The sequence below is a fragment of the Anas platyrhynchos genome, chromosome 19 (assembly GCF_047663525.1).
Source record: "Anas platyrhynchos isolate ZD024472 breed Pekin duck chromosome 19, IASCAAS_PekinDuck_T2T, whole genome shotgun sequence".
In the NCBI taxonomy this organism is placed as follows: Eukaryota; Metazoa; Chordata; class Aves; order Anseriformes; family Anatidae; genus Anas; species Anas platyrhynchos.
Window position 1 is genome coordinate 8,843,043 of NC_092605.1, and position 23,809 is coordinate 8,866,851.

General features: G+C 50.7%; 1 protein-coding gene and 2 long non-coding RNA genes across 9 annotated transcripts in view; 1 reads left to right on the forward strand and 2 right to left on the reverse strand.

Moving 5' to 3' along the window:
• UNK (unk zinc finger) overlaps window positions 1-21,231 on the reverse strand; it is a 42,816-nt gene extending 21,585 nt beyond the window's left edge. For 2 of the 7 annotated variants that reach the window (XM_072025875.1, XM_027471301.3), the window contains exons 1-5: window positions 20,938-21,225; window positions 3,932-4,141; window positions 2,148-2,324; window positions 1,609-1,739; window positions 1,350-1,485 (exon numbers count right to left, since the gene is read on the reverse strand). In XM_072025875.1, coding sequence (XP_071881976.1) covers window positions 1,350-1,485; window positions 1,609-1,739; window positions 2,148-2,324; window positions 3,932-4,141; window positions 20,938-21,035 — 752 coding nt within the window. In that variant the 5' untranslated portion in view covers window positions 21,036-21,225. Of the gene's footprint in view, window positions 1-1,349; window positions 1,486-1,608; window positions 1,740-2,147; window positions 2,325-3,931; window positions 4,142-20,937 lie in introns of all 7 variants that reach the window. The other 5 variants (XM_072025873.1, XM_072025872.1, XM_072025874.1 and 2 more) reach the window with 5 other exon arrangements.
• Window positions 9,235-12,144, reverse strand: LOC113845518 (uncharacterized). The gene is made up of 2 exons (XR_003501118.3): window positions 11,702-12,144; window positions 9,235-11,601 (listed from the first exon to the last, which is right to left on the reverse strand). It is a non-coding gene; the product is annotated as an uncharacterized lncRNA (long non-coding RNA).
• LOC139999106 (uncharacterized) lies at window positions 20,619-22,706 on the forward strand. The gene is made up of 2 exons (XR_011804189.1): window positions 20,619-20,933; window positions 21,869-22,706. It is a non-coding gene; the product is annotated as an uncharacterized lncRNA (long non-coding RNA).
• The last annotated feature ends 1,103 nt before the right edge of the window (window positions 22,707-23,809 follow it).

Sequence of the window (23,809 nt, forward strand, 5' to 3'; positions counted from 1 at the left end):
ATACAACCTGAGCCAACGTAACTCAGCAATATTAGCAGCTGATGTGATTAGTGTCAGAGATGCAAGGTCTGTTTTCTCTTTTGGAATGGTACATTCATAGAAAGCTAACAAGTTAATTGGCTAATCCTAAAACACATAATACCCTTTCAGTGGTATGTTTCCAGGGTTGTAGTGTGGCCATGTGGGACAGAGGCAGTCAGGTCACTGGGGAAAAGGCAAGCCCATTTTCTTTCTCCCAGCTGGGAACACTTCCGTTTCCCAACTTTGAATGTTTGCTGTGACCTCCTTCCTCTGCTCTTTATGCTCTTATCCATTCCCCAAAACAACAGCAGAGGGAAGCAGACAGCAGCAGCAGCAGATGCCTGCACAGAAGAGGCAGCCACATCAGCTGGGGGTGGGGAAGCAACACAGAAGCAAGAAGGGATCAGGAGGAGAGAAGCTTTCACCTCTTCCCTTCCCCAAAGTACCCAGACGGGCAGAAAGCACGTGGCTGCTGCCTGAAGACTGACTTAGTGTTCCTGTTTCTCCTGGAGGGGTTGGGATTAATATTCCTTGGATTTTTTTGTTTTTTTTTAAATACAGAACTTCAGTATCGATTCAAAAATTTCTGTGAATGCTGGGGGCGGGGAAGGGAAGTGAGAACATCCACTGTATTTTCTCTCCTGGCTTTCTGATCTGCTCTTATGTTTTTCAAAAGGGAACTAAGGAAAAACCCCACTGAGATCACAACAAAAGCTCTGTTGTGTTAGAGGAAATGAGGGCCTATAACTTGGATAAACTCGTTCAGGGAGACGCAGCATGCCGAAAAATCCAGGGACAGCTGAGCGAGGAGAACACCCTGGTGCCTCAATAGCAGTCTTTAGCAGCCGGTTAGGAATGCATGTCCAGCTACAGTACAGGTCACACTGTGCCTCACGATCCCCATCACCGCTCACATACAACAAGCAGCCTGGTGATTCTGAATCCCTTACCCATGAAAACACTGCTCTGAGAGTTTTTTCTAGATGGGGATTTTTTTCTTTTCTTGCACTGCTTTTTAAAGCGAGAGTTTATTTGAGAAGGGGAAGACAGAAGCAGATCCTGTTTACCATAAAACCAGTTGTAACACTATTTAGCAACAGTTATTTATTAGAGACACTGGTTCCTCTATAAAGCAGAACTCCCTGTTTATTTGTTACCCCATCTCCTCGATGGAAATAACAGTCCATCATATCTGTCAGTAAAGGCCTTAGAGGCACACTAAAAAACTATCTAGCAGAGAAAATCTTAAATCCTTCCTCCTTACAGGCTTCTAATACACCTCACCACTCAACTCAGCTGGGAAACAGAAGACCCAGGCCCAGGATTACCTGTATTTGTGTTTTCTTGGGCTTCTTCTTCTGTCTTTGCTATTGTGGTAGTAGGGACAGGCATAACCCTGGCGACAGAGGCGGGGGGGTTTCTTACATTGCTCTGTCTTGTAATTTCCCAACACATACGTTGTATCTGCAAGAGACACAACCAGTTAGTTACCATGATCTCTATTTATTACACAAAGGTTTTTAACAGGAGCATGCACTCCACAAGCACCAGACCTTCCCAGTCCTGCAGAGCTTAATCGACACTCACCTTGCCACCTTGGCTCCTCGCTGAGTATTTTTTCTATCATAGCATGGCTAGCAGCAACTGCAGACTGACCCTCTATGCCACCTTCTGATGTAGTCTGACCATTCTGCAAAGCTTCCATGGCCTGAAGCTCCCTTGGTGGACAAAATCAAGTGAACAACAGACAGATTGAGCAGGTGGAGACAGATAAATGCTTATAAAAACTGTGACATACCATGCAACAATTCTTAAGTGGGTGCATTTCATTCATACTTTCTTTTACTATAAGAATATCCTTAGTCAAACAGTAACTGCAATACCTGCTCTTCATCCTCTGACAATTCCGGATGCACTATTTTGACGCCCCCACCAGTTCCCACATCACAACTAGCTTAAAGTGTGCTCCCTCCCTGCCCCGTTTTGAGTATCCTCCCTGGAGATTTTGTAGATCTGCCTTATTAGGAATGGATACATCATCATCACTCCAACACCAAGCATTTCACTCTGAAGCAGTATGGTCCCAGAAATTACCCTTTTCATACAGAGCCCCAAGCCCTACTAACCTGATGTCATACACCGGAGAGCGCAGATCATGGGGCCCGTGAGCAAAAGCACAGTGGACTCCGTTCTTTGTGCAGTTTCCCTTGGAGTCTGTCTCATGGATGCAGATTCCAGTTTTGTAGTAGCGCAAGTGATACCTCCTCTCTGTGTCTCCAGTAGTTCTGTGCAAGAAGGGGCATCTGGGGTACAGAAGAAGGGGAAGAACCGCCACAGTTTAGTCACACAGACTCAACACCATCAGGAGACACCTTGCCAATATAGGATGCTGTTGGCAACACTTTTGCTAACTCTCCTTCTCCTATTGTGCCTTCCAACATTACGAAGAACCCTTAAACCTGTCACTGCACAGTATTTAGTAGTTTCCCTTCAAAACAGACAACTGAATTATTAAGCCAGCAGCAGCTTATTATTCTACCCTACTGACTGCCAGGGATCTGGAAAAGAGCAAGGACACTGTCGAGGCATTCTGATATACTAGCCATGATTGAAGGGACATCACATGGCACAAACCATTTCCCCATCTAGACTTCGTGCTGTTACTGTTTCCTGCTGGTAACAGCCTTTCCTCCTACAGGGCTGCGACTGTCTATCTATAGCCAGATGCATCCTTTATGCAGAGCACAGGACAAGAAAGGAGAATTACGACTCTAACATTTTAATTGATGTTTTGTTTCCCCTCTTAGGCAGAAAAAAGAATAATCTACACCGGGAAATATAAAAAGAACATGATAGAATCAGTGAAGTTTATGCGTTGCAGTGTTTAGCTAAAAATACAAATCAGCAGGATTTTGAGATAGCAGCAGTTTTCATTTGTTGAATTTGAGCCAGATATGAGACAGTGATCTAGAAGCCAAAGGCCCCACATGTCTTATTTTTCTAATCCCTTCCAGTTCTCTTATAAGAAGGAAGAAAAGTATTGAAACAGAGGCTTCAGGCTAGGGATTTAGTCCATTCTGCTGCAGCCACAAGATCTTTACTTAATCGGACAAAAAAATATTGTTTTCCCAATAAATAGCATTTTTCTATGTGTGTTTATACTGGCACAAAGAAAGGGAACTGAAATTCCATCTTTCTATAGCATCTCTATATAAAACACTCTCTATATTTGACCATGGTTTGGCTACACTATTTATTCTTCCATATCTGTCACGTGGGTGAAGTCATATTGCTGTGTTAACCCATTAACAGCAGGAACCTGCCACAAACACAGCAGAAACACTTGCATCTCTCACTTAAACTTACCACAGTCACAAGGAGGGAAAACCCAACAAAACAAACTCTTCCTCCTGTTGCCTTATTCCAGATCCCTGACCTTTCCCCACTGGCTTCTTAAAAGTTCACGAAGACAAAACAAACTGGCAAGTAATGAGTATGATTCAAAAAGCTGGGTCTGGATAATTCAGGGACAGATTGAGGACAAAATTCCTACTCTTTCAGCAATCTGTTAAAAACTGAGCTATAAAGCTACTGAACAAAAGCTATAATTTGACAATTAGGGACTTAGAGGAAGAATCTCTTTAAGTCCATTTGTCAGCTAGCTGTTTTTCACACCAGCTTTGCTAAAAATACATGAAAGCTGAATTCCCATCAACTTTGGTATCATCTCTGCAGCAGGCCTGGAGTACAGGGATTGCTACTACAGTTTTTACATCTGTTCTCATGTTACGTACGCTACACAGCTGCTTTGCTGCTGACTTGCCTCATCTCTACAAGACCTGGCTGGAATCATCACTGGACCCATCCCAAAAGCCTAATGCCTGAAAAGCAGGGTGCAGTCTTTACTCACTCATCTCCTTCTGGGCAGATTCCTGTGGTCTCGTCATACTTGGTACAGTAAATGTCAGGGCTGTAGTTAAATGTACCATCCCGGCGGCGGATAGATCTGCGACGACGCTGGTTGACAAAGTGCCAGTGGAAGCAAGTGTAGGGCCGGTGCTGAGTGCACTTGTGCTGCACGAAGAGAGGGCACTGCTCCGTGCGGAACTCCTTCAGGTAACTGCAGACAGAAACCCAAAAAGCAGAATTTTAGGACTGGGATGGTGGTTGGAGATAACCGATTTCCCCACAGAGCCTGTGCCAAACCAGAGCATCTGTCCCAGAGGTGCACGCCGTCCTTCCCACACCTGCCTGGATTTTCCTCTCAGCACTGCAGGCTGGGAGCTGCTGGTTGTCCGTAAGGGGCAGGTATCAGTTACCGGGTTGGTTAACACAAACTGGAAAGCTAAAAGTAGCTGAAACTGCTTTGTGTCTTCCGGTATCATTGCAAAGAGGCTTTTCACAATCTTAGAAAACAGTTTGTGAGAAAAGACAACTCTGAAGTACCTTTCCAACCGTTTCTATCTCTAAATCTGAGATGTGGGCAAAAAGGGTTTTCCCTCAGAGGTCAGTTTTAAAAAAAAAATAAATCAATAAAATAGATTTCTTTCAAGTTACTGAGAGAAAAAGATTTAAAGAAAACAACAACAACAACAACTTTTCCACCCCTTTTCCTCCTAGTTTCTCTCTGTTTCTCCTTCAGGCACATGTCAGCTGCAAATATAAAATCAATCCATTTCTCTCCTGCAATCTTGTGAATTCGGGACTCACTCTTGAAAAGCAGCGTAACCATCCTCAACTCCTGGATGCTTACGTGCTTTACTTTCATGTGTAATTCTCTGAAAGTACGTGCCTTCTTTTATCCCGAGAACTAAAGAAGTCACAAGCTTTTATTTGTGACACTAATGACAGTCTCTAAACCCAGATTGTAGAGGATTACAAAATGGTTTAGATCAACATGATGACCTGACTGACTGTGATCTGTGTGGAGGTGCTTACCAAGCTCATGCTGCCCGAAACCCTCCAGGGACCCCCCCCCAGGTATTTTGAGGGAACACACCAACAGCTCGAGGAGCTTGGACCCAAACCCCATGGGGTGAGGCTCCAAGAACACCACAGAAGGCCCCCAGCAGACCAGGGGTAACTGCCTCCCACAACAGGTCACGCTCTGGTCTCTTATGTTTAGAGGTTTAAAGCAGGGAGGAACAAAATCTGACCGTCAGATAAATGCTGGCATTCTGCTGGAAGCAGCAGGGTGGTCTAACAGCAGATGCGGACTCATTTTGAGCTGTGTGTGTACATCAAGGCAAAACAATGGAGTACAGGAATTTGTGAGTTATTCGTTCCCATACCATACAATCTATCACACTTCTAAATAAATGGAAATGTGCCTGATGCCTAAAGATGTATTTACAGATATTGCACTGAACTCAGTCAGAGAGCAACAGCTGTAAATGAAGTATCCTTTCCTCCTCCCCCCAGGCTGACAAGAAAGCCTCAGGAAAACAGATGTATCCAACAAAAGTGATTTTATTTGTTCGCTCTGAGGAGAGCCTAGCAGTGGTGAGAGCTTTCCTACATGGGATTTTGCCAGTGTGAAAGGATAAAAGCTCCTCCTCTTTAGCTTCCAGAGATGTGGGATGTGCCTTCGCCCTGAATCTGTGAAGGCCGCGCACCCCAAGCCCACCCATCCCCGGACAAATATCCGCACTGGGGCCTAATGCTCAATGCCAGAAAATGTGGAGGCAGCATGCAGAAACACGTCCGTTTGGAGCAGACGAGGGCTAACAACATCATTTTGTTCCTTTTGGCTTTTAAAAAGCCGGCTCCCTTCAAATGGAGGTCCCCTCTCCAAGCACAGCAGTTCATCTGAAAAGGGAATGTCGTGAGAGAATTAATCCATGCTTGGACAGCTTTCCAAGCCGTTGGACCAAGTACAGGTGTAGAAGGAATTCTCCAGATTATTTTATCTTATCAGTGCGTTAATAAGACTTAGGAGAGAAGTGACTGTAACAACACTCAGGTTAGAAAGTGAATTAAGCAAACTTAAGCAGCATGAGCTGACTGCGCTGCGGGATGCGGCCTGGTCACCAGCCAGGCCCTTCCACCCAGACGTCTCCACATACACCTGAGAGGGGAGGTTTTATTTTCATGCTGCTGCTGTTTTACACACAGAGAACAGCAAAACACGGGCTGCGTGCCCCAGCCAGTGTCATACAGCATTCAGAGCCAGCGACGGAAACCAAAAGAGCATTCGTCTGCACCAAAGTGAGTGAAGAGTCCAGGCTTAATTTGAGGACCAGCATCCTGAACCTCGCCAGTGCTCAGGGACCTGAGGGGAGATATCAGACCTAAACCACCCAGGCATCAAGCCCAGCACTCCATTCCTCTAGTGAAAGGCAAGTATGAAACACGGCATTAAAAAAAAAAAAAAAAAAAGAAAATCTAAAAATATACGATCAACAAGCTGAAATGGCTTCGCTTTAACTGGAGAGTTTAAAAACGTACACACAGCCGAGGGAGTTCGGTCTCTGGAGTGTCAATTGTTGCTGAAGAGCATTTGAAAATTAATTGCATTTCATGATTGGCTAAACTCCCTGGAGAAACATTTATTATAATGTAAATGAGAGATAATTACATAAGTAAATGGTTCACCTGAGAAGTGTTTAACACCTAACTCGCTTCATCAGAAACTCATGCTTTGATGCTGTCTATTAAATAAATGATCTCTCACTCTTCATTTCAACGCGAGCCCCGCAAACAGGTATCACCGAGCTCGGCAGCAACACATTAACTGCGCACCATCACCTTTGCCATCAAGCCCAACAGAGGAAAACCAGAGTTGTCACATTAACTCGGTCATTTCAAACCTTTCAATCACTGCTTTGGGTTCTTTTTTTTTTTCAGCCCACTGTAACATTTTAAATCACCCTCCTTCACAATAGCCTGAATGGTAAATTGCCTTATAGGCCTCTATTTTCTTGATTTATGAATTGAGTTTTGGCTCCTTTGGGGGAACACGGGCCACTCAGCCAGCCACTCTGTATTAAAATATATGAAAGACATCCAAACCACATGTGTTTTGGGAACAGGGGAAGGATATACGGACTGCACGGCTGCAATGTGATTGCTCACTAAGCAGAATGCTATTAATATTTCAATAGTCTCTCGGCAAGGGCTCTAAGCAGAAACGCAGAACACGCTGTCGTGACAGATCCTCCTGGCATGCGTGGTCTCCGCAAATGCTTTCCCAGTGGACTTGGGAAAAGGAATTTTTGAACGACCCTTCAAACTGAAAACACGCTGATAACTGGTACATGTTTCACAGCATGTCAGCCAAATGCCATGCCTTTACAGGAAGAGGAAATCTAGCAATGATAACTCACATTTCTCAACTCTCTGAAGAGCTCAGGAAACTCTACACGAGGGGCAGACAAATTAGCACCCCGCTTCACATAGGAGTTATTTCCATATTTGTTAGAAAAAAAAAAGACGTGAAACTGATCAGTTTTGCATTCATCTACTTAACACACATATAACACAAGAGAAAGTGCTTTATTTAATATTTTCAAGCTCAGTTTTTTAAGAAGCAGAAAGCACATAGCATGATCTTCTCGTGATACTACATTAAGTCAACAGCAACACCCAGGTTCCTGGAGGAAACCTTATCATTTACAATTCCTACCAAAGACAAATGCAATTTATCTAAACAAATAAGACAATGCTGGCCAGAACAATGCGTGTCAAAGTCACCAGGCTGAACTGAACTTGCTGCTGAGCGGGACAGCCGCTACCAGAAACGAAAGCTTCTTTCACTAGGAAGATGATGGGAAAGATGACTTTTCCCACCTAGCTTTGGGAACTCCTGGAGAATGAAAAGAGCTGCAAAGTCCTGGCGCGGGGGGATGACACACCAAGAGTTTTACTGTGCTGAAATCCCACTTCCTGCAGGCTGAGAAGTGGGAAGGGGCAGTAATAACTCTCCGCCAGAGTTTATACTAGCAGGGGAACTGCCAACTGCCTGTAACTGCTAGCAGCAGCTCAGCAAGTGTTTGCATCTGCAGCCAGCAATTGCAGCCAGTTCCCCCTCTGCCCTGGGGGGGGATCGAGCTGCAACCTGCTTCGGGAGCTGCAGGCGGGAAGCCTGGGCAGGGGGGAGATGCAAAATTGCACTTCCAAATGTCACCAACAACAAAAAAAAATAATAAAAAAATAAAAAAGGGGAAGAAAAACACAAGAAGAAACTAACCGAGAAGCTTCATTTGCAAACTCAGTAACTGCAGCCTTGTCCTGGTCGCATTCCTCGCCTGCTGCTGCAGAGATGGCTCGGCTTGCTGCAGCTTTGCTGGTTTGGCTGTGCGAGCAGCCGGCGTGCTCCAGCAGCGCGGCGCGCAGGATACCTGCATCCAGAACATGTTCCAGGGCCGCAGACTTCCTGCCAAACTTGATAAAAGTCACGCATGCACTGGCGTGAGCTCAATTCAGGAAAATGTGCTGGTGATGCACGAAGACAGCTGAGCTCTAAATTCCTCGTTAAAAGCCTTTCCCAAAGCTCCCTGAAATCACTGGAAGACGCGCGGTGACGCCAGAAGAGAAATCTCTGCTTTATAGCAGAGGGATCAGGAGCACTGGGGGGGAGAGGCATTGTTGATGAAGGTGGAAAAGAAAGGAGAAAAACAACAACTCCAAATCCCTGTTCTTCCCACAACACAAAGCCGGGCCCTCCTTCCCTTCCAGCACCCCTGCGCTGTCTTTCTGCATGCCCCAGGACGGGCTCCTCTCCTCGCAGCCCTCCTCACTCCTCCCCATCAATTCCCTTTCTGCCAAAATTCCTTTCGGGCCCAAAGAGAGAACCGAGGCTGACAAACGGGATCTAAATCTTCTGCAGCAGTAGGACAGCAGAGAGAAAACCATGAGGTAATTGTCTAATCCAGACTAAGGCACTCTGCCTGTACAAGGAGGGCAGCAGGGAGACCTCACGCCAGCGTCATTCAGGTTCTGCGTGCACGTGGTGGGTGCCTACACCCACACAACCACGCTAAAGGACCTCTCGGAGAGGCCCACATGAGTGACTGGTGCTGGGTTTTGTGGTGTGAGACCGAAATAAACCACGGACACCTTTCCTGGGAGCCCCAGCCATGGGGCCCCATCCCCACAGCAGCTCCCGTCACATGAAGCCACTCGCAGGAGGCAGCACGGGTCGCTCTCAGGTAAATCTAACCAAGAACCCTGCAAATAAAGTGCCTTTTGTTTAAAATAAAAAAAAAAAAAAAAAAAAAAGGAAAGAAAGAAAGAAAAAAGAAAACAAACAAACCTCCATTTCCTGTGAAGATTTCAGAGATAAGGAAGAAAACGCTCTCATGCCATTTATGTTTCTTTTAGTCCTGTCTGCCTGCATCTCTTGACAGACAGGATCATGCAGCAAAAATCTAATTTTATCGGCATAAAGTAGCTGGGAATGCCGTGGGCTTGTGCTGGCCTTTTTACATCCGTGTCGTCCCACTGTTTCAGACAGGACAGCACGAGGCTAAACACAGACCTCCCTGTAAAGTTTCAGGTGGTCCCAGCACACCGCAGCCATGGGCAGAGCTTTCTGAGCCCTGCTGTGTGAATGACAGAGGTCACTGCTCCCAGCTGCTCCCCGGCTTTCCTCTGCTGGAAGCTCCCCTCAGCACCCACCTTTCCAGGCAGCAGGAGGCTCAAAGGTTCCCTCATTCAGCTTAGGAATAAATAAATAAAGAAAGAAAATCATCAGCGCTGCTTCAAAGTTTAAATGAGTGGTTTGAGCTAGCGCAGAATTATCTGAAGCAAACCCAACGTGCTTCCCCAACAGGCTCATGCAAAGTGGGCAGCATTGCAAAACCCAGGAAAAAAAACAATGTCACTGTAGATATAGATGTTTCAAATTCAATACAGCTTATTAATGAAAATATTTTCAAAACCGCTGTTTTCTTTTTAAGCTCAGAGAGCAAACGCAACACAAGGGGAAAAGAGCTGTCCGTATTTAATCAGCTCTCTAAATTCATTTCACCCTCATAAAATTTTATTACAGAAGATGATATCAAACACGCTTTAAGTAAGAAACCCATGACTCAATTATTTTCCTTTACTGAACTGTGGTATTCCAATTGAAATGAGTCAGTGGCGCATGACAGAATCTACTTATTCCAACAGGATACTCAATAAAAATCCCACTAATGTACCTTTTGTCTAACATATCATTACTGACAGGGGGAAAGCCACGATATGCAGCTCTGACATTGCTCCGGAGTTTTTGCTCTTCAGTCAAAGATACTCCAGAACAACTGTAAATAAATAAAGAAACGGGGATTTAAAGAAAAGCATGGCTCCACAATAATTAGCCCGCGATGGATATTGTGAGATTATTGAGATTTGGGTTTCTCTGTGCCGGCAGTTCCCCGTAACACCCTTCCACATCTCCTGGCACACCGGCAGGGCAGCTTTTTTAGGGAATTCCTCGGCACACCAAGGAGGTCAGCGAGGCGCCAGCCTCGGGGGCTTTTACTGCTGCCAGCGACCACGGCCTCCGAACACCTTTCAGAAACAGGGTTTGACACCACCTTTCCCAAGACATCTTATAAAATGTTTTCATTTCGAAGCGAGCTTCCTGACAGGGAACACAGCCTTCCACTCCCGTGATTTCTTGGGATTTGGGAGAAAAAAAAGCATGAAAGAAGCAATCTGGCTTCACGGGAGCTGAAACTTCACAGGGGTGGGCACTGGGAAACCGCGCTCCCCACCCCACAGCTGGGGTCTGCCCGCAGCCTGCTTTAAAACCTGCCTAGACCCCCGGCAGGGAAACATTCAGCATCCTTCTAATCAGAGCAGGAGTTCAGACAAGTTTGTTCCAACAAACAGCTGGGGGGAGCTGAGTGTGGTGGTTTTTTTTTTGCCATTGTTTAAAAAAAAAAAAAACCCTTACTAGCAGATGTCATTTCATATTGAAATACAGTCTCACGCTAGTCACAGCTGAGTATCAAGCAAAATAATAAGCATTTAATAATTGCAAACACATTTAGCAGCAAGCTTGATGGTTTTCATCGTGATTTCAGGGTAAGTTTTCTGAGCAGGCTTTGGCAGGAACCTTTATCAGTCACCACTATTGTGACAGAATCCAATGCCAGGACCGATTTAACAAAAATACCAATTTAATGCTGTTTTTCTCAACAAGCTCACAGACCTGCCTAAGCCCCCATGCCCCCAACACAAAGGATTTTTGCACATGCCATGCATCGCCTTCCACAAAACATGAGCATCGCTCTTTTGCAGCACACCTCAACAACCGCTCGGCTTTTTCCCCTTCCAGGCTGTCAAGTCAGGAGCAGTTTTGTAAGCCTTGAAAAGATTAGAAAGCATTTAAACCTCCGAGGAAAATAGATGGGCCACTTTATAAAAACAAAAGGCTGCCAGCGAACGCGGGGAAGGAAAAAAGGATGAGGAAAAAAGTTTCGGCAAGCTCCCATCTGTCAGGAAGACAGACTTCACATGCCTCGGTGTTTTCTTTATCACCTAAATAAATTGAACCATCAACTGGAAAAAGGTCACGCCGCAGACAGTGCCGGGCCATCGTGAAGCTGTTCGATTTCCCCTTCTCCATTAGAGCTTGACAATAATGTCAGCCTAAGGGCGAAGAAAGAAAGTGAAAGTTGGAGAGGCTCGTTGCAGACGCACGGAGCTGGCCTGGGTTGGTTTCGAGGCGCTCCCGTAACCCACGGCGTACCCCTGCGAGCAAAAGGACGACGGCTTCACGTCCGTGGCACACGGTGTGCTGAGAGGTTCCCCTGCTTTTCGCTGCAGGACCAAGGAGGCTGCACGCACAGGTTTTCCTTTTCCTCGACATCCGATGGATCTGGCAGGCGAAGCTGAGCTGGAAGCTTCCGCTTCAAGGCTGCAGGGTAGCGTGTGCTGCACAAACTGCAGCACCAGCTGCTATTTTGGGATGTCAAAGCACGCCGGGGCGGGTGACAATGCGAGCAAGGCAGCCGGACTCCACGGGAAGAACAAGGGATTACTTTGCGCTCGATCACTTTCCCGGCACTTACAGATGGGAGCTTTAATTGATTGCTAAAAATAGCCCCGTCCGTCCCGAAATAGAACAGCGGCAACTCGCAGAAATTTTCATGAGGTTTGTCAATGGGAAGCAAAACATCTGAGAAATGGCTGTTTCTCGTGGATACAGAAAAGCTACGGAAAACAAAAAATACAAATTGATGCTGCAGCACGGTGCCAAGCCGGGACAGGAAGACAGCCCCGCACCAGCTTCAGCCAAAAATGGCTTCGTTTGGAGAAAAATCCTGCCGTGCAGCATGAGCAGCTCACCAAGGCCGTGTCTCGGTGAGGAAAGGGCTTTGCATTCAGTTTTAACGCAATAAAATCAACGCCTGCCCCGTGCACCAGCAGCCAGGACCCCAGGCTCAGGGTTAGGGTTGCGTTACTGACCATGGGTGTGGGGGTGCTCGGCCCCTCTTCCCCGCAGCCCAGGGCGGAGCTGTGCCATTCAAACCAGCCCAGCAGAACACCTGGAGGCTTTTTTTTTTCTCTGTCTGCATGTTATTTTTTAAAGCATCAACCTGTTGCATCAGCAGGCCATGAATGGTAACAAGGCAGAGTAATTCCCATAAAACCTGTCTTAAACCCAAGTCTTTGTTTGCACGGAGCTTTCAGCTTTATAATTAAAACAATCCAAGGACGGGCACATGCAAACCCTTATCTAGAGGGCATTTTGGAGCTGTTTCCTTAGGAGCCACGAAGCCTTCAGCTCACGCTCACATTTCACCCAGTTTGATCTCCGTGAACACGCATCGCTTGGTGAGACCTCAGGATTCAGGCCGTCCATGCGATGTTTTAGAAACATTTTTCTAAATTGTTTTTCAGAAACAATTTTTCCAAGTTGGAACAAAGCATTTTCAGCTTGACAACACCCCAGCTGTGCCTGAAGCAAGCCTCAAACACAGCCCTCATCGCTCTCCGGGTTGGTTTCCACTCCACACCCTATTTCGGGGCCATATTATTCCTTCCCTACAGCACCTGCCTAAGTGCTGAGCTTACGAAACCAGGATCGTATTGAAGCGATTATGTTTCAGCAACATGTGGACTGAGCTCAACTGTTTCAGTGAAAATCCTCAAACTTAATGCAGCTGGACAGCTACACGCTGCTGGAGGCCTCCACCTGCTTCCATTCTCACTACAATACATCAACGTGTGCGTAAATACGAGCACGTATTTTACTACTAATTACCTAAGAGAAACATCCATCCGTGGGCTTTTTGCAGTCCCAAATGTGGAGAACACCCAATAAGTCTTTGGAAACACCAGGTTCATACGGAGTTGACGTGTATCGGGTTTGCTGGACTCGACCGAAATGAACCGAGGCCCGAAGAATCCATCGATGTCCTGTGCTGTAATAATTCAAACGCCAGCTTCCCGTGAGGTTTCTGACACAGCACTTCTCTCGGTGCTCCTTCAGGCCCTCCCAAAACCTACCCAGGGTCAGCAGCTGTAGGAACGCTCGGGGAGGCTGCCCGAAGCGCTGCGTTACTCGCTCTGCTAGCTCCCTACAACGAAACATCCCACGTGCAAGGATCTGCAAAGGCTAATTCAGAACAACCTTGCTTCCACACAAGCCGTTACACAGCTCTGGCTTTCAGCGATGGGTTTTTACGAGTGTTTTCCAAGCAGCAAACCTTCAGCACCCAGCCTCACAGGGGATGCTCCAGAGGCAGCAGCCCTCCCTCTCCTGCCCGTGCCCGCAGCCTTCATGATCTAACAAGCAGCTCGAGGATCGGTTGCAGTCCCACGCTCACAACAATTTTAAGGCAGGACATGAACTGTCTGAAGGTCTGCACGAGCACTGAACCACAAGCATCAACCTCAAACTCCTCACGAAACGACGGCTCTGCAGTGCTCTCGGCCAGAGCGCTCCACGTGCGAGCAGGCAGCGCTGCCTGCGCCTCTCCAGGCTGAGAGCCAGCCACATCTGCAGCAGGCTCCTTGGAAAGGTTTACAGTTGTGAACAGACACTTTCTGTTGCGAGTTCGAAACAAAACACGACGATTACCTAGCAGGCAGAAACCTGCAGCCATAACACATGTGCCAGCAGAGAGATAACAGCCAGCTCTCACGGGCTGATGGTACAGAATCGCTGTTAGCCGTGCCGGTGATTTTCTCTCCATCCAAGGCAGCCCAACGGACAGGACCAGCACACCTCAGAACCAAAACCCTGCACCCAGACAGGTTGCCAGGAGCACCGACGCTTCCCACAGCAGCACCACGGCACGAGGGGAAAACAGGCAAGCCCTGGGTTACGCCACCAGGGCTCAGTTTGAGATGGGAACAAATCTTGCAAGGCATTTGAAACGCGCAAACCTTTGTTGTTGTTGTTGTTGCTGCTGCAGAGCTGCACGGCTGCCCCGAGGCATCTGCTGGTTTTATTCCTGTTCCGATGGCAATACCCAGGTGCTGTTCAGGGAAGCTCTCAGCTGATTAAAACTAAGAGGAGAACAATCACCTCGGAGCGGGCCGGGCGCTGCTTGATGAACGGCGGTGACACGCGGAAGATAAAGATTAACGAGTGAAACAACACCGGCTGCAAGTCAGACTTCTGCAGATACTCATCGGGTATAGGCTCAAGAAGCTCTTTTCCTTTCAATGACTGCTTATTAATCTGAGAAGAAATTCTAGGCATGTGATGATAAAAAGCAGCCCCACCATCATTTCCTACCTGGAATCAGCTGTGCAATTGTTCTTACGAGCCAGCGTGCTCCACACAAACGTATCTGCACTCCTGACCAACAGATAGCTAGAGATGGCCTCAGATTTCTCTCATCTGACAACAAACTCAGTCCAAGTTCCCCTTCTGCTGCTGTTCCAACAACCACGTTCAGTTGAACGTCTCTGACTTTTAATAGGAGATCGGAATCAGGCCAGCAGCCAGCATCTCAGAGAGCTCGCAATTTATTATCAACATTGCGATGGTGCAATTAGCTTCAGCACTGAAAAATGCTCATTTTTCTTTCAAAGGAAGCCCCAAACTTCCCTCGTTTTAACAACAGCCTCCTAAAGCTGAGCCGAGCCCCGCGGCAGCACGAGGCTGTGCCGCTCAGCAGCCTGCAACAAATTTCAGAGGAAATCGTTGGCACTCGTTTCAAGGGAGCCTTCATTCCAAGTGATGCTTCAAATGTCAAACCGGTATTAACGGCATCAAGCGCTGATCAAAATACACAAGGAATGACAGAGATTGCTGCGAAAATTATCGGAAGCATCTCAATGGGCTGGCAGCACGAGGTGGAGTTGGAGGAAGGCTTCAGCAGCTCCCTGCGAGCTCTCCTAGCGAGTCTGGGTGCTCCTGACTGCCCCGGAACAAAACACAAACTCTGTCTTAATGCAGTAGAGGAGAAAAGCAGCCAGGGAATCTGCCCTGCTGCACAGCCTGCTGGCACCTGGTCCCGTTACAGAGGACGGCGAGGGAATTGCCAGGCTGTGCACACAGGGCACGGCTTTCTCCGACAGCTCTGCACTTGGTTTGCAAGCCACGTGCTGGATGTTGCACCGGGTTTATGGAGTGTATCAGGGCTTTACAGCACGGAAGCCTCTACGAGTGTCTCCCTCTTGCAGTCCATGATTTGACCAAGAAATGTAAGCAGATGTTACGGAGGGATGTAAGGGATGTTAAAAAAAATATCTTGGAAACGGTTTAGATGTAGGTGATTCCTTTAAGCCAAGGGACGGACCAGGCAACTCCTCAGCACCTCTTTCAGCTTCGCCTTTTGGAATTTTAAAAAAGATTTAGGAAGTTTCCAAAAAGCACGAAGCCAACCAAAGAATTTTACACCTCGGCATCCCCTCGAAACGAGCACCCCTCTCAGGGTCCTGACAAGCAGACGTTGTGGGACGGCTTCTAGAAGTTGGTCAGATGCTCTGCAAGGAGAGGAGCGCACGTTTCGGGGTCTCACAGAAAATCAGAAGCCCTGTTCTGGTGGGAAGAGCAGGTCTATCAAAAGTAGCACACTGGATGCTGATAATTTGCCTTAAAATAAAGCCATGCTGGGGAGAAATATTAGGCAATAGGTAAGAGAAAAAATGGGTCTATTGGGAAACTCCGAAGTTTTCTAAAACAATCCTTAAAATTCCTTGTTTCCCGTGCCATGCAAAATTATTCTGTACGCTAACATAAATAATGTGGAAGCATTGACAAAGGCTTTCAGTTCTGTTTGTTTGTTTTAAAATAAAAAATAAAATAAAATTTAAGAACCATTTTCCAAGTGGGAACGATTTTGCAAGGACCTCTCCTCTTTCACGCGATTTCAGACTTCAGGAACACCAAACCAGACGAAAACGAACTCGGAAAACATCCGAACAGCATGGGAAGCCCTCGGTGCACAAAATATTTCCGTGCATCCCACGTAAGAGTTATCTGCACGTGCATTCCCTGCCCGCTTCGATCACCCAAACCACTCACTTCTGAAGCATCAGCGTGGCGAGCAAGGCGCAGCTCCAGCCCTGCCTTAACACACCGGAGAAACGCCTCCCTGCAGCACCACGTGCACGGTCCAGAGCGGTGCAGGCTTTCAAAATGCATCCTCTGCAGACCCCAAAAATCCAGGCTCCTACCCTCCAGCCTGCTTCAGCGCAGGGATTCAATGGCAAGCACGTCCCGTGAGCGTGGCCCTTCCTGTAAACGCTCCAGGACTTTGCATTCCCAATTTCCCGTGCTATTCACGCTTCCTAACAGCAGCTTGTGGTGGACGCGTGTGCAGTGAAGCTCGTGCAGACTTAAACAAACAAATAAATAATAAAATAAAATAATAACAACAACAAAAATAACCAGCTGATACACACCTGATTAAATAAACCAACATTTATAGGTAACAACGCAGTGGAGTGCTGGCAGATCTCTGGATTATAAATTATACTTAAAAAATATTTTTTTTAAATAAGGAAATTCTTAATTCTGTGCTTTCCTAACTGCCTGCCTCCAAGGGTGTTACATAGTCTGAAATCTAGTAATGCACATGCTCGTTTTGTGTTTTTTTAATAGGGGGACATGTTTTGCTCCTGGGTAACTCCGTGTCAGTGTACCGGTGAAGGGTTCTCACCAGGAAAGCCAAAGCAGCACGAGGGCAGCAGTTTGTTATTTCAGGGCTCTGCTGGTTTTTTAGAACACAATTTCAAAAGCCTCAGCACCTTCGCTGGGCTGTGAGGCCCAGGCACACCAAAAGCAGAATTTAACAGCACAAATCTTTTTGTAAGACAAACGCCGAGGGTCCTGGAGGAACAGAAAGAGCAACAGCTCTGAAAATGCGTTTGCTGCACATCTGGGTTTTGGTTTTTATTTCCACAGACAGTCTGCACGGCTGAGATCAGACACTGCTCGCCCTGGCAGCGATAAGACGCTGTCCGCTGATAGGAAGATAAGGATTCCTCTGTGCTCCTACCGATGCTTTGAGGTGTGTTTCCGTGTGCCATTGTTTTGAGCAAGAATTTAAAAGTCAGATTTTGAGATAGCTCAGACCGCGCGTGCAAGCTCTTCGCTGGAATCCAAATCCACCCGTGACCTCTCTCCTTTTATTTCTTCTTCACTTCGCATTTCTAGCCCTGTCCCAGCCCAAGTTCCTATTTAAGGCCGAGAAACCACGAGGCAAGGCTCTGCTCAAACACCCGCAGATACAAAAACGCCTTGGGTACAAAGTCAGCTTGAGCCCTACCTCCAGCCCAATTTCCATCCCCACTCCAAACGCCCTTCACTCAGGTGCACTGCTCCTTTTACCTCTACATGGCTGGCATCGAAACGGTTGCCAGAGAGAGCCTGGGTGACCCAGCAGGCTTTAATATGACCACAAGGCACACGTCCCCGCGTGGATGTGGCTCCAGCACCGCTTACGGGGCACCGATCCTTCAGGAGCTTCCCCCGATTCCTCCTCTGGTGCAAAAGGGAAGGCAAATTTCGGCCCTGGAGGCTGCAAAGCTTATCTGTGTGCAGCAAGAGGGGCGGGACGTGCTCCAGGCATCGCGGTCCACATCTCGAGCAAGGGGACAGCCTGCGGGGACACGGAAACTCCCGAGTTTCTGTAGGGGATGGCTGCGGGTATTTGAGACGGGCACGCTCCAGAGAATCGTCCTGAGTAGAGCTGTTCTGGGTTGTGTCCCACAGCTCTGTGCCCCACAGAAATCATAACCTAACTCGGGATATTTTCAACATGTTTATTTTGAATGAATGAATGCACTTTTTAAAGTTCTCATTATTAAACGGGTTAATTCATCTCCACCAGAAGATTTGGTTCCCTGCAGTTATCCCAGAGTCTGACTCCAGCTGAACGCACAGCGAACGAAGGAGCCTTCTGCTTGTGCTTACCTAAAACTCTGCGAGACCAACGAGCACCCACGCAGCCGACCCAGCCTTTACAGCTCACAATTAACGCAGCCAATCAGCCTAAAAACCAACGAGGACCGCAGCAGCCAAGCGAAGAGACCGGACCAAAACAAAGCCGCTCGCCACCCGCGATGCTCCCTGACTTCGCTTTCAGTTTCTTTGAACCCAGCCTCTGCTCCCGCTCGTAGGGAACACATTAAAGACAAGAGCCCTGTACAGGAATAATCCTCCCAGCCAGAGCTGAGAAACGGTGCCCGGCCAACAATCGGTTGAGGTTTGACACAACGCACCCAAAGCAAAGCTGCTTCCCACCGCGAGCCATCGGCTCACCCCGTTACCCGAGGTCCGAGGGACACGGGGACACCGCACGGCCCCGCTCCGTGAGCTGTGGGGTCGTGGGGCACGGCCACACGCACACAGCCCCGAGCCAGGAACCCGGGGAGAGCCTGATGGCAGCTGCCGAGCGGTGCCTTGCTCGCTTGGATCCTGCAGGCAGCAGCAGAGCAGGTCCCCAGGTGAGGAATACGGCGCTCATAATTAAAGAGTTTGGCACCAAAACGACTGCATGGCTGGGAGCACGGGCTGCACACTAGTGAGGACGCAATCAGAAGGGGTTTTTGGGCTCCTCTTCTGCCAGCAAACCGTGACAACGGGGTGGCAGAGCATCAAGAACTCTATTTTTCCCACATTTTCTTTTGCTGTCCATCTAGAATAAACAGCAAGGTGTCCACACAAACCATAGAGCTGCACTGCAAAGCACCTAAAAATCTCATGCATACACCAAGAGCTTAAAAATCGACACTGACACGGGAATTGGAACACTTCCTGAGAAATCCAACCCAAACTTTCCAAGAGAGAGACTCCCCGGTACCAGATTGCATGTCCCCAGGGAACGGCACGCAGATAATTAAGCTCCCTCGAGTTTACCACTTGTAACCTTCGCGTCGTTTTATGGAAACAAACTGTATTTAAAGAAAAAAATAAAAAAAAGGAAGAAAATATTTACATCTCGACAACGTACGACTTGCTTGCTTGGACGACCACCGAGCACGTTGCCGTATGTTATCGGGAGGAGGTTTAGGGGCTGCTGTGACCTCGGGTACGAATCGAAAAGTTTCCAGGCACGGCTCGGGTCCCACCGCCAGCACTCGGCGCCCCCCGAGCCCACCTTTCACTCGGGGTTATTCGCTCTTCCTGCAACTGTTTTCACTGAACTATTTTTAGCATCCATCTGAAAATAAGTGGTTTTTCCCCTTTAGGAAAAAAAAAGCCAATCACACCGTCATCTTTGTTCCACGCTGTCCTCTTTTCCCCCTTTTCAGCTACTCGGTCCCACTCTTCCTCCTCCTCTGCCCGTTTCCAACAACCTTTCCTGCAGGGTTTCTTTTCCTAATCTTTGATGTCCTCGTGTCCACGCTTCGTCCCTTTGCCACCTTCACCTTCCTCCACGCGATGTCCTGACCGTGTCCCCGCGGCCACCACCGCCAGGGCAGGCCCTGTCCCCTCTGTGTCACCAGCACCGAGGTGAGGATGGCGAACACCCCGTTATCCCCGCGGCTGTGCGATCATTCACAACGCTCCCAAATTTTATTATTTTAAGGATAAAATCAACATCCACATCTCACGCGGCCGAGCTGAGGGGCACAGACCCCACGTGTCCCTGGGGTGATGGGGTCTCAGCAGGGGAAGGCACGGGGCAGGTGCGAGCCCTGAGGATGGGTGAGCAACGGGGGGACCCCAAATGGGCTGGGAGATCGATGGGGGGACCCCACATTGAGCTTGGGAGAGCAACGGGGGGGACCCCACTGCGGGTGGGTGACTTATAGGGGATCCCAATGGGGATGGGGACCCCGCTCTGCCACTGCTGACTGATGGGGGGGGGGTCCCAAATCTGGCTGGGCGGCTGAGGGGGGGACCCCTCCCCATCCCGGTGACCGATGGGGGGACCCTATGGGATCAGGGTCACGCTGGGGGTGGGCACAGCCCAGGTGTGACCCCCGTGGCTCGGGGACTGACAGGGGGACCCCAACTGGGATAGAAGAGCAACACGGGGGGGGGACCCCTCTGTGTGTGGGTGACACAGGGACAGGGCCGGGACCCCCGCTCTGCCGGGGGGGGGCCCGCTCCGTGCGGGCGAGCGCCGCTGACAGCCCCCGCTCCACCCCAGTGCCAACCAGTGCTCACTGGGAACAGCTGGGAGGAGGGGGGGGGGCTATAAGACCCCACTGCCAGGCCCCCCCCAACCCTCCCCCTCCCTCCTCCTCCTCCTCCTCCTCCTCCTCCTCCCCCTCCCCCCCCTCCCCCCCCCGCGGCCGCCCCGGTGCATGCCGGGCGGGGCTGCGGGGGGGGGCGCTCCCCACTCCCCCCCCCCCCCCGCCCCCCTCCCTCCGGCCCGTTCCGGCCGGGGCCGGTTCCAGCCGGTGCCGCGTTCGCGCGCGCGCCGCCCGCTGACGTCAGGCGCGCGTTGGCGCGCGCGCGGCGGAATCGGCGGCGGCGGCGGCGGCGGCAACGGCGGGGGGGCGGCCCCGTGCGCGCGCGCGCGCGCTCCCTCCCTCCCCTCCTTCCCTCCCCTCCCTCCCTTTACGTACGTGTAGTGCTGCGGCTTCTCGGGCTGCGCCTGCAGAGCGCTGGCGGCGTTGGCGGGCCCGGCCGCGGCGGGGCCGCCCGGCAGCGGGCCCTTGGACATCGCCTCCCGCCGCCGCCGCCGCCGCTCCCGCCGCGGAGCCCTTTATTATTCACTCTGCGCGGTCCGCACGGAGGGAGCCCCGCGCAGGCGCCGCCGCCGCCATTGCCGCCCCGGCGGCGCGGGGCAGGCTGGGAGTTGTAGTCCCGCCGCCCTCGCGCTTTCCGCCCGCTCCGGAGGCGGTTTCCGGGCGGCGGGACTACGAGTCCCAGAGGGCCCCGCGCGGACGGCGGGGGAGGCCGCTTCCTGCCGCGCGGGGGGTGCTGGGGGTTGTAGTTCGAGGGGCGAGGGGAGGGCGCCCCCGGGCGGTGGGGGGGGGGCACGGCGGAGGCCTCCCCGCGGGCCTGGGCGCTGAGGGGAGCAGGAGGAGGAGGAGGAGGAGGAGGAGGGGGGAAGGGAGGAAGGCCCAGGAAGCAGCGGGCAGCCTACCTGCGAGCAGAAACCCGGGGGGGGGGGCTCCAGGTTCAGCCCAGGCCTCGCACGGGACCCCCCCAGAGCCCGGCGGGTCCGTGAGGAGCCCCCCGGGACCCAGCGGGACGGGACAGGACGGGACGGGGCAGGCAGCTCCCGGGGACTTTGCTCCCACAGCTGCCACCCCGCACGGCTCCGCTCGTGTGGCGAAGGGCAGCTTCTGTGGCAAACACCCCCCCTTTTTTTTTTTTTTTTTTTTTTTTTAAAGCTTTGCCAGCGTTGAGCAACGTTAATGATAAACCTATAAACCTCCGGGCCCGCTGAGGTCGGGCGGCTGTGGCAGGGAGGTGGGGAAGGGCGGTAATCGCCACCCAGGCTCGGCATCTCCCGTGGGGCACCTAACAGCGAGCTCTCTGCCTTTGCAGGATTATCCGCGTGGGACCCACGCCGTGGCCGTGGAACAGCCCCCCCGTGGCAGCAAACACCCAGAATCACGCAGCTCGTGGTCGAGCGGGACGACTGCTCAAAGGCAGGAGGTGTGGAGGGATGTCACGTAGCGTCTCCATCCATGTACACCCCGTTGGGTCAAAGGTACAGGCGCTGTCGGCGATGAACCCGCAGGAAAAACCTGCTCAGCTAATAACACTGCTGCCTCGTGCGCAGGGATTCGGAAACCACTGACTCGAGTCGCTCTGTGTTGCTGTTTACTTGACGATCTGGTGCGGACGCTGTTTCCTCTTCTGCTTCACAGTCAGGAAAACTCAGCGCAGGAAAACTGCCAAGCGACAGAAACGTTTAGGATCCGCCAGCTAAGTGTGCCCAGGGTGCACTTAGTTCTGTCTGCGTGCACATCTTTGTTAACGCGCGGTCGTTTACTCGGCTCTGCTCTCTACGCCTTTCCCTCAGCCTCTGTTTAACCCGACAGGACGCACAGCTTTGCTCCAGCCTTAATTCAAAGAGAAGGAAAATCAGAAGTATCTAAAATTAGAAGCGTAAGCAATCATCGCTCCAGAAACATGGGAGAGGAAATACCTGAGGAGCAATGCCTCAGCTCCCAGTAACAAACGCCCAGCACCGGTCCCCTCACATTAGCAATAGCGTGGTCTGCTTTTAAAAATACCAAACGTAAAGGCTGTGCAGTTTTCAGAACAGGTTTCTAGATTTCTTGCTCCTAAGCGCAAACAACTCAGGCCAAAGGGGAACTCTTTATTTCAGGTCTCAATTTTCCCAACCACGTAAAACGCAAATGACTGTTTACACACACCTCCCGGCTCATCCCCTTGCTATGCTGCTTTTTGTCTCCCGACGAGTAATTCACCTTGGTTCTTCGCAGAGAGAAAATCAACCCAAAAAAGCGATCGGAGGCCGGGGGGATGCAACGTGCCCCCGGCATCCCCTGCCCCGCCGCACACCACGGTGCTGTCGCACCGCGTTGGCGTGCGTTTGCTCGTCTCACCAGGGCAGAGAAGCCAACGAGACGCACGCTCTGTACGTGCGGCAGGAGCCCTGCTCTGCCCGTCAACACCGGGCGTTGGCCTGAGGGACGCAGGCGTTCGGGGAGGATGCAAAACCTCATGCAAAGTCTGCCTGATGGCAGCCGCTGAGCCGAGCGCGCGGGTACCTTCGGGAGCGGCTGTGGAGCAGGAGGCTGGTTGTGTTCGCTCCATGCTCGGCGTGCTACGACTGCGGGGCATTTGGGACCTGTTCTTCCTGCCCATGGCACCCTTCCCGTGGGGGCAGGGGCCTGCCTCCACCCCCAGCAGTCGCTCCGGCTGTAATGAAGCAACGAGGCGCAGCGAGCCGCGACTGGAGGTAGCGACCTGCCCCAGGAGACACGGCGTTTTGACCTAATTGCTGTTCTCCTCCTCGATGCTACCAACAGGGACGAGGGATTCCGGCTTCCCACTTCCCCCAAAACTTTCCAAGGAGCTTTGGGAGTTCGAAGGCGCCCAACAAGGCGCGTGGGAGCCCGGTGTCAGGAGGGGAGCAGTGGTGCCAAGGGACGCGGCCTCCTCGCACACCCACACCCAGCACATGTCCCGGGGCGACGTCCCCGCTTGGCCCTGAGCATCGCTCTGACCCCGCTCACCTCCTGGAGGACCCCACAGCCCCACAACTCCCCCGATCCCCCCCAAAACCCCAGGACGAGCCCTTGCAGCCCCCCCAATCCCCTCCATGACCCCAACACCAGTGGGTGACAAGCGCTGGCAGCCCGGCCACGCTGCGTGGCCGCACCAGGAGCACACGCTGCCTGCCGGGGGTGCTCGCACCCCCTCTCTGCCACCTCCCCGTGCCCCCCACACCCCAACCCTGGGGGTTCCGGTCCCCCCACGGCCGGGGGGGGCACAGCGGGACCCGGGCACCCC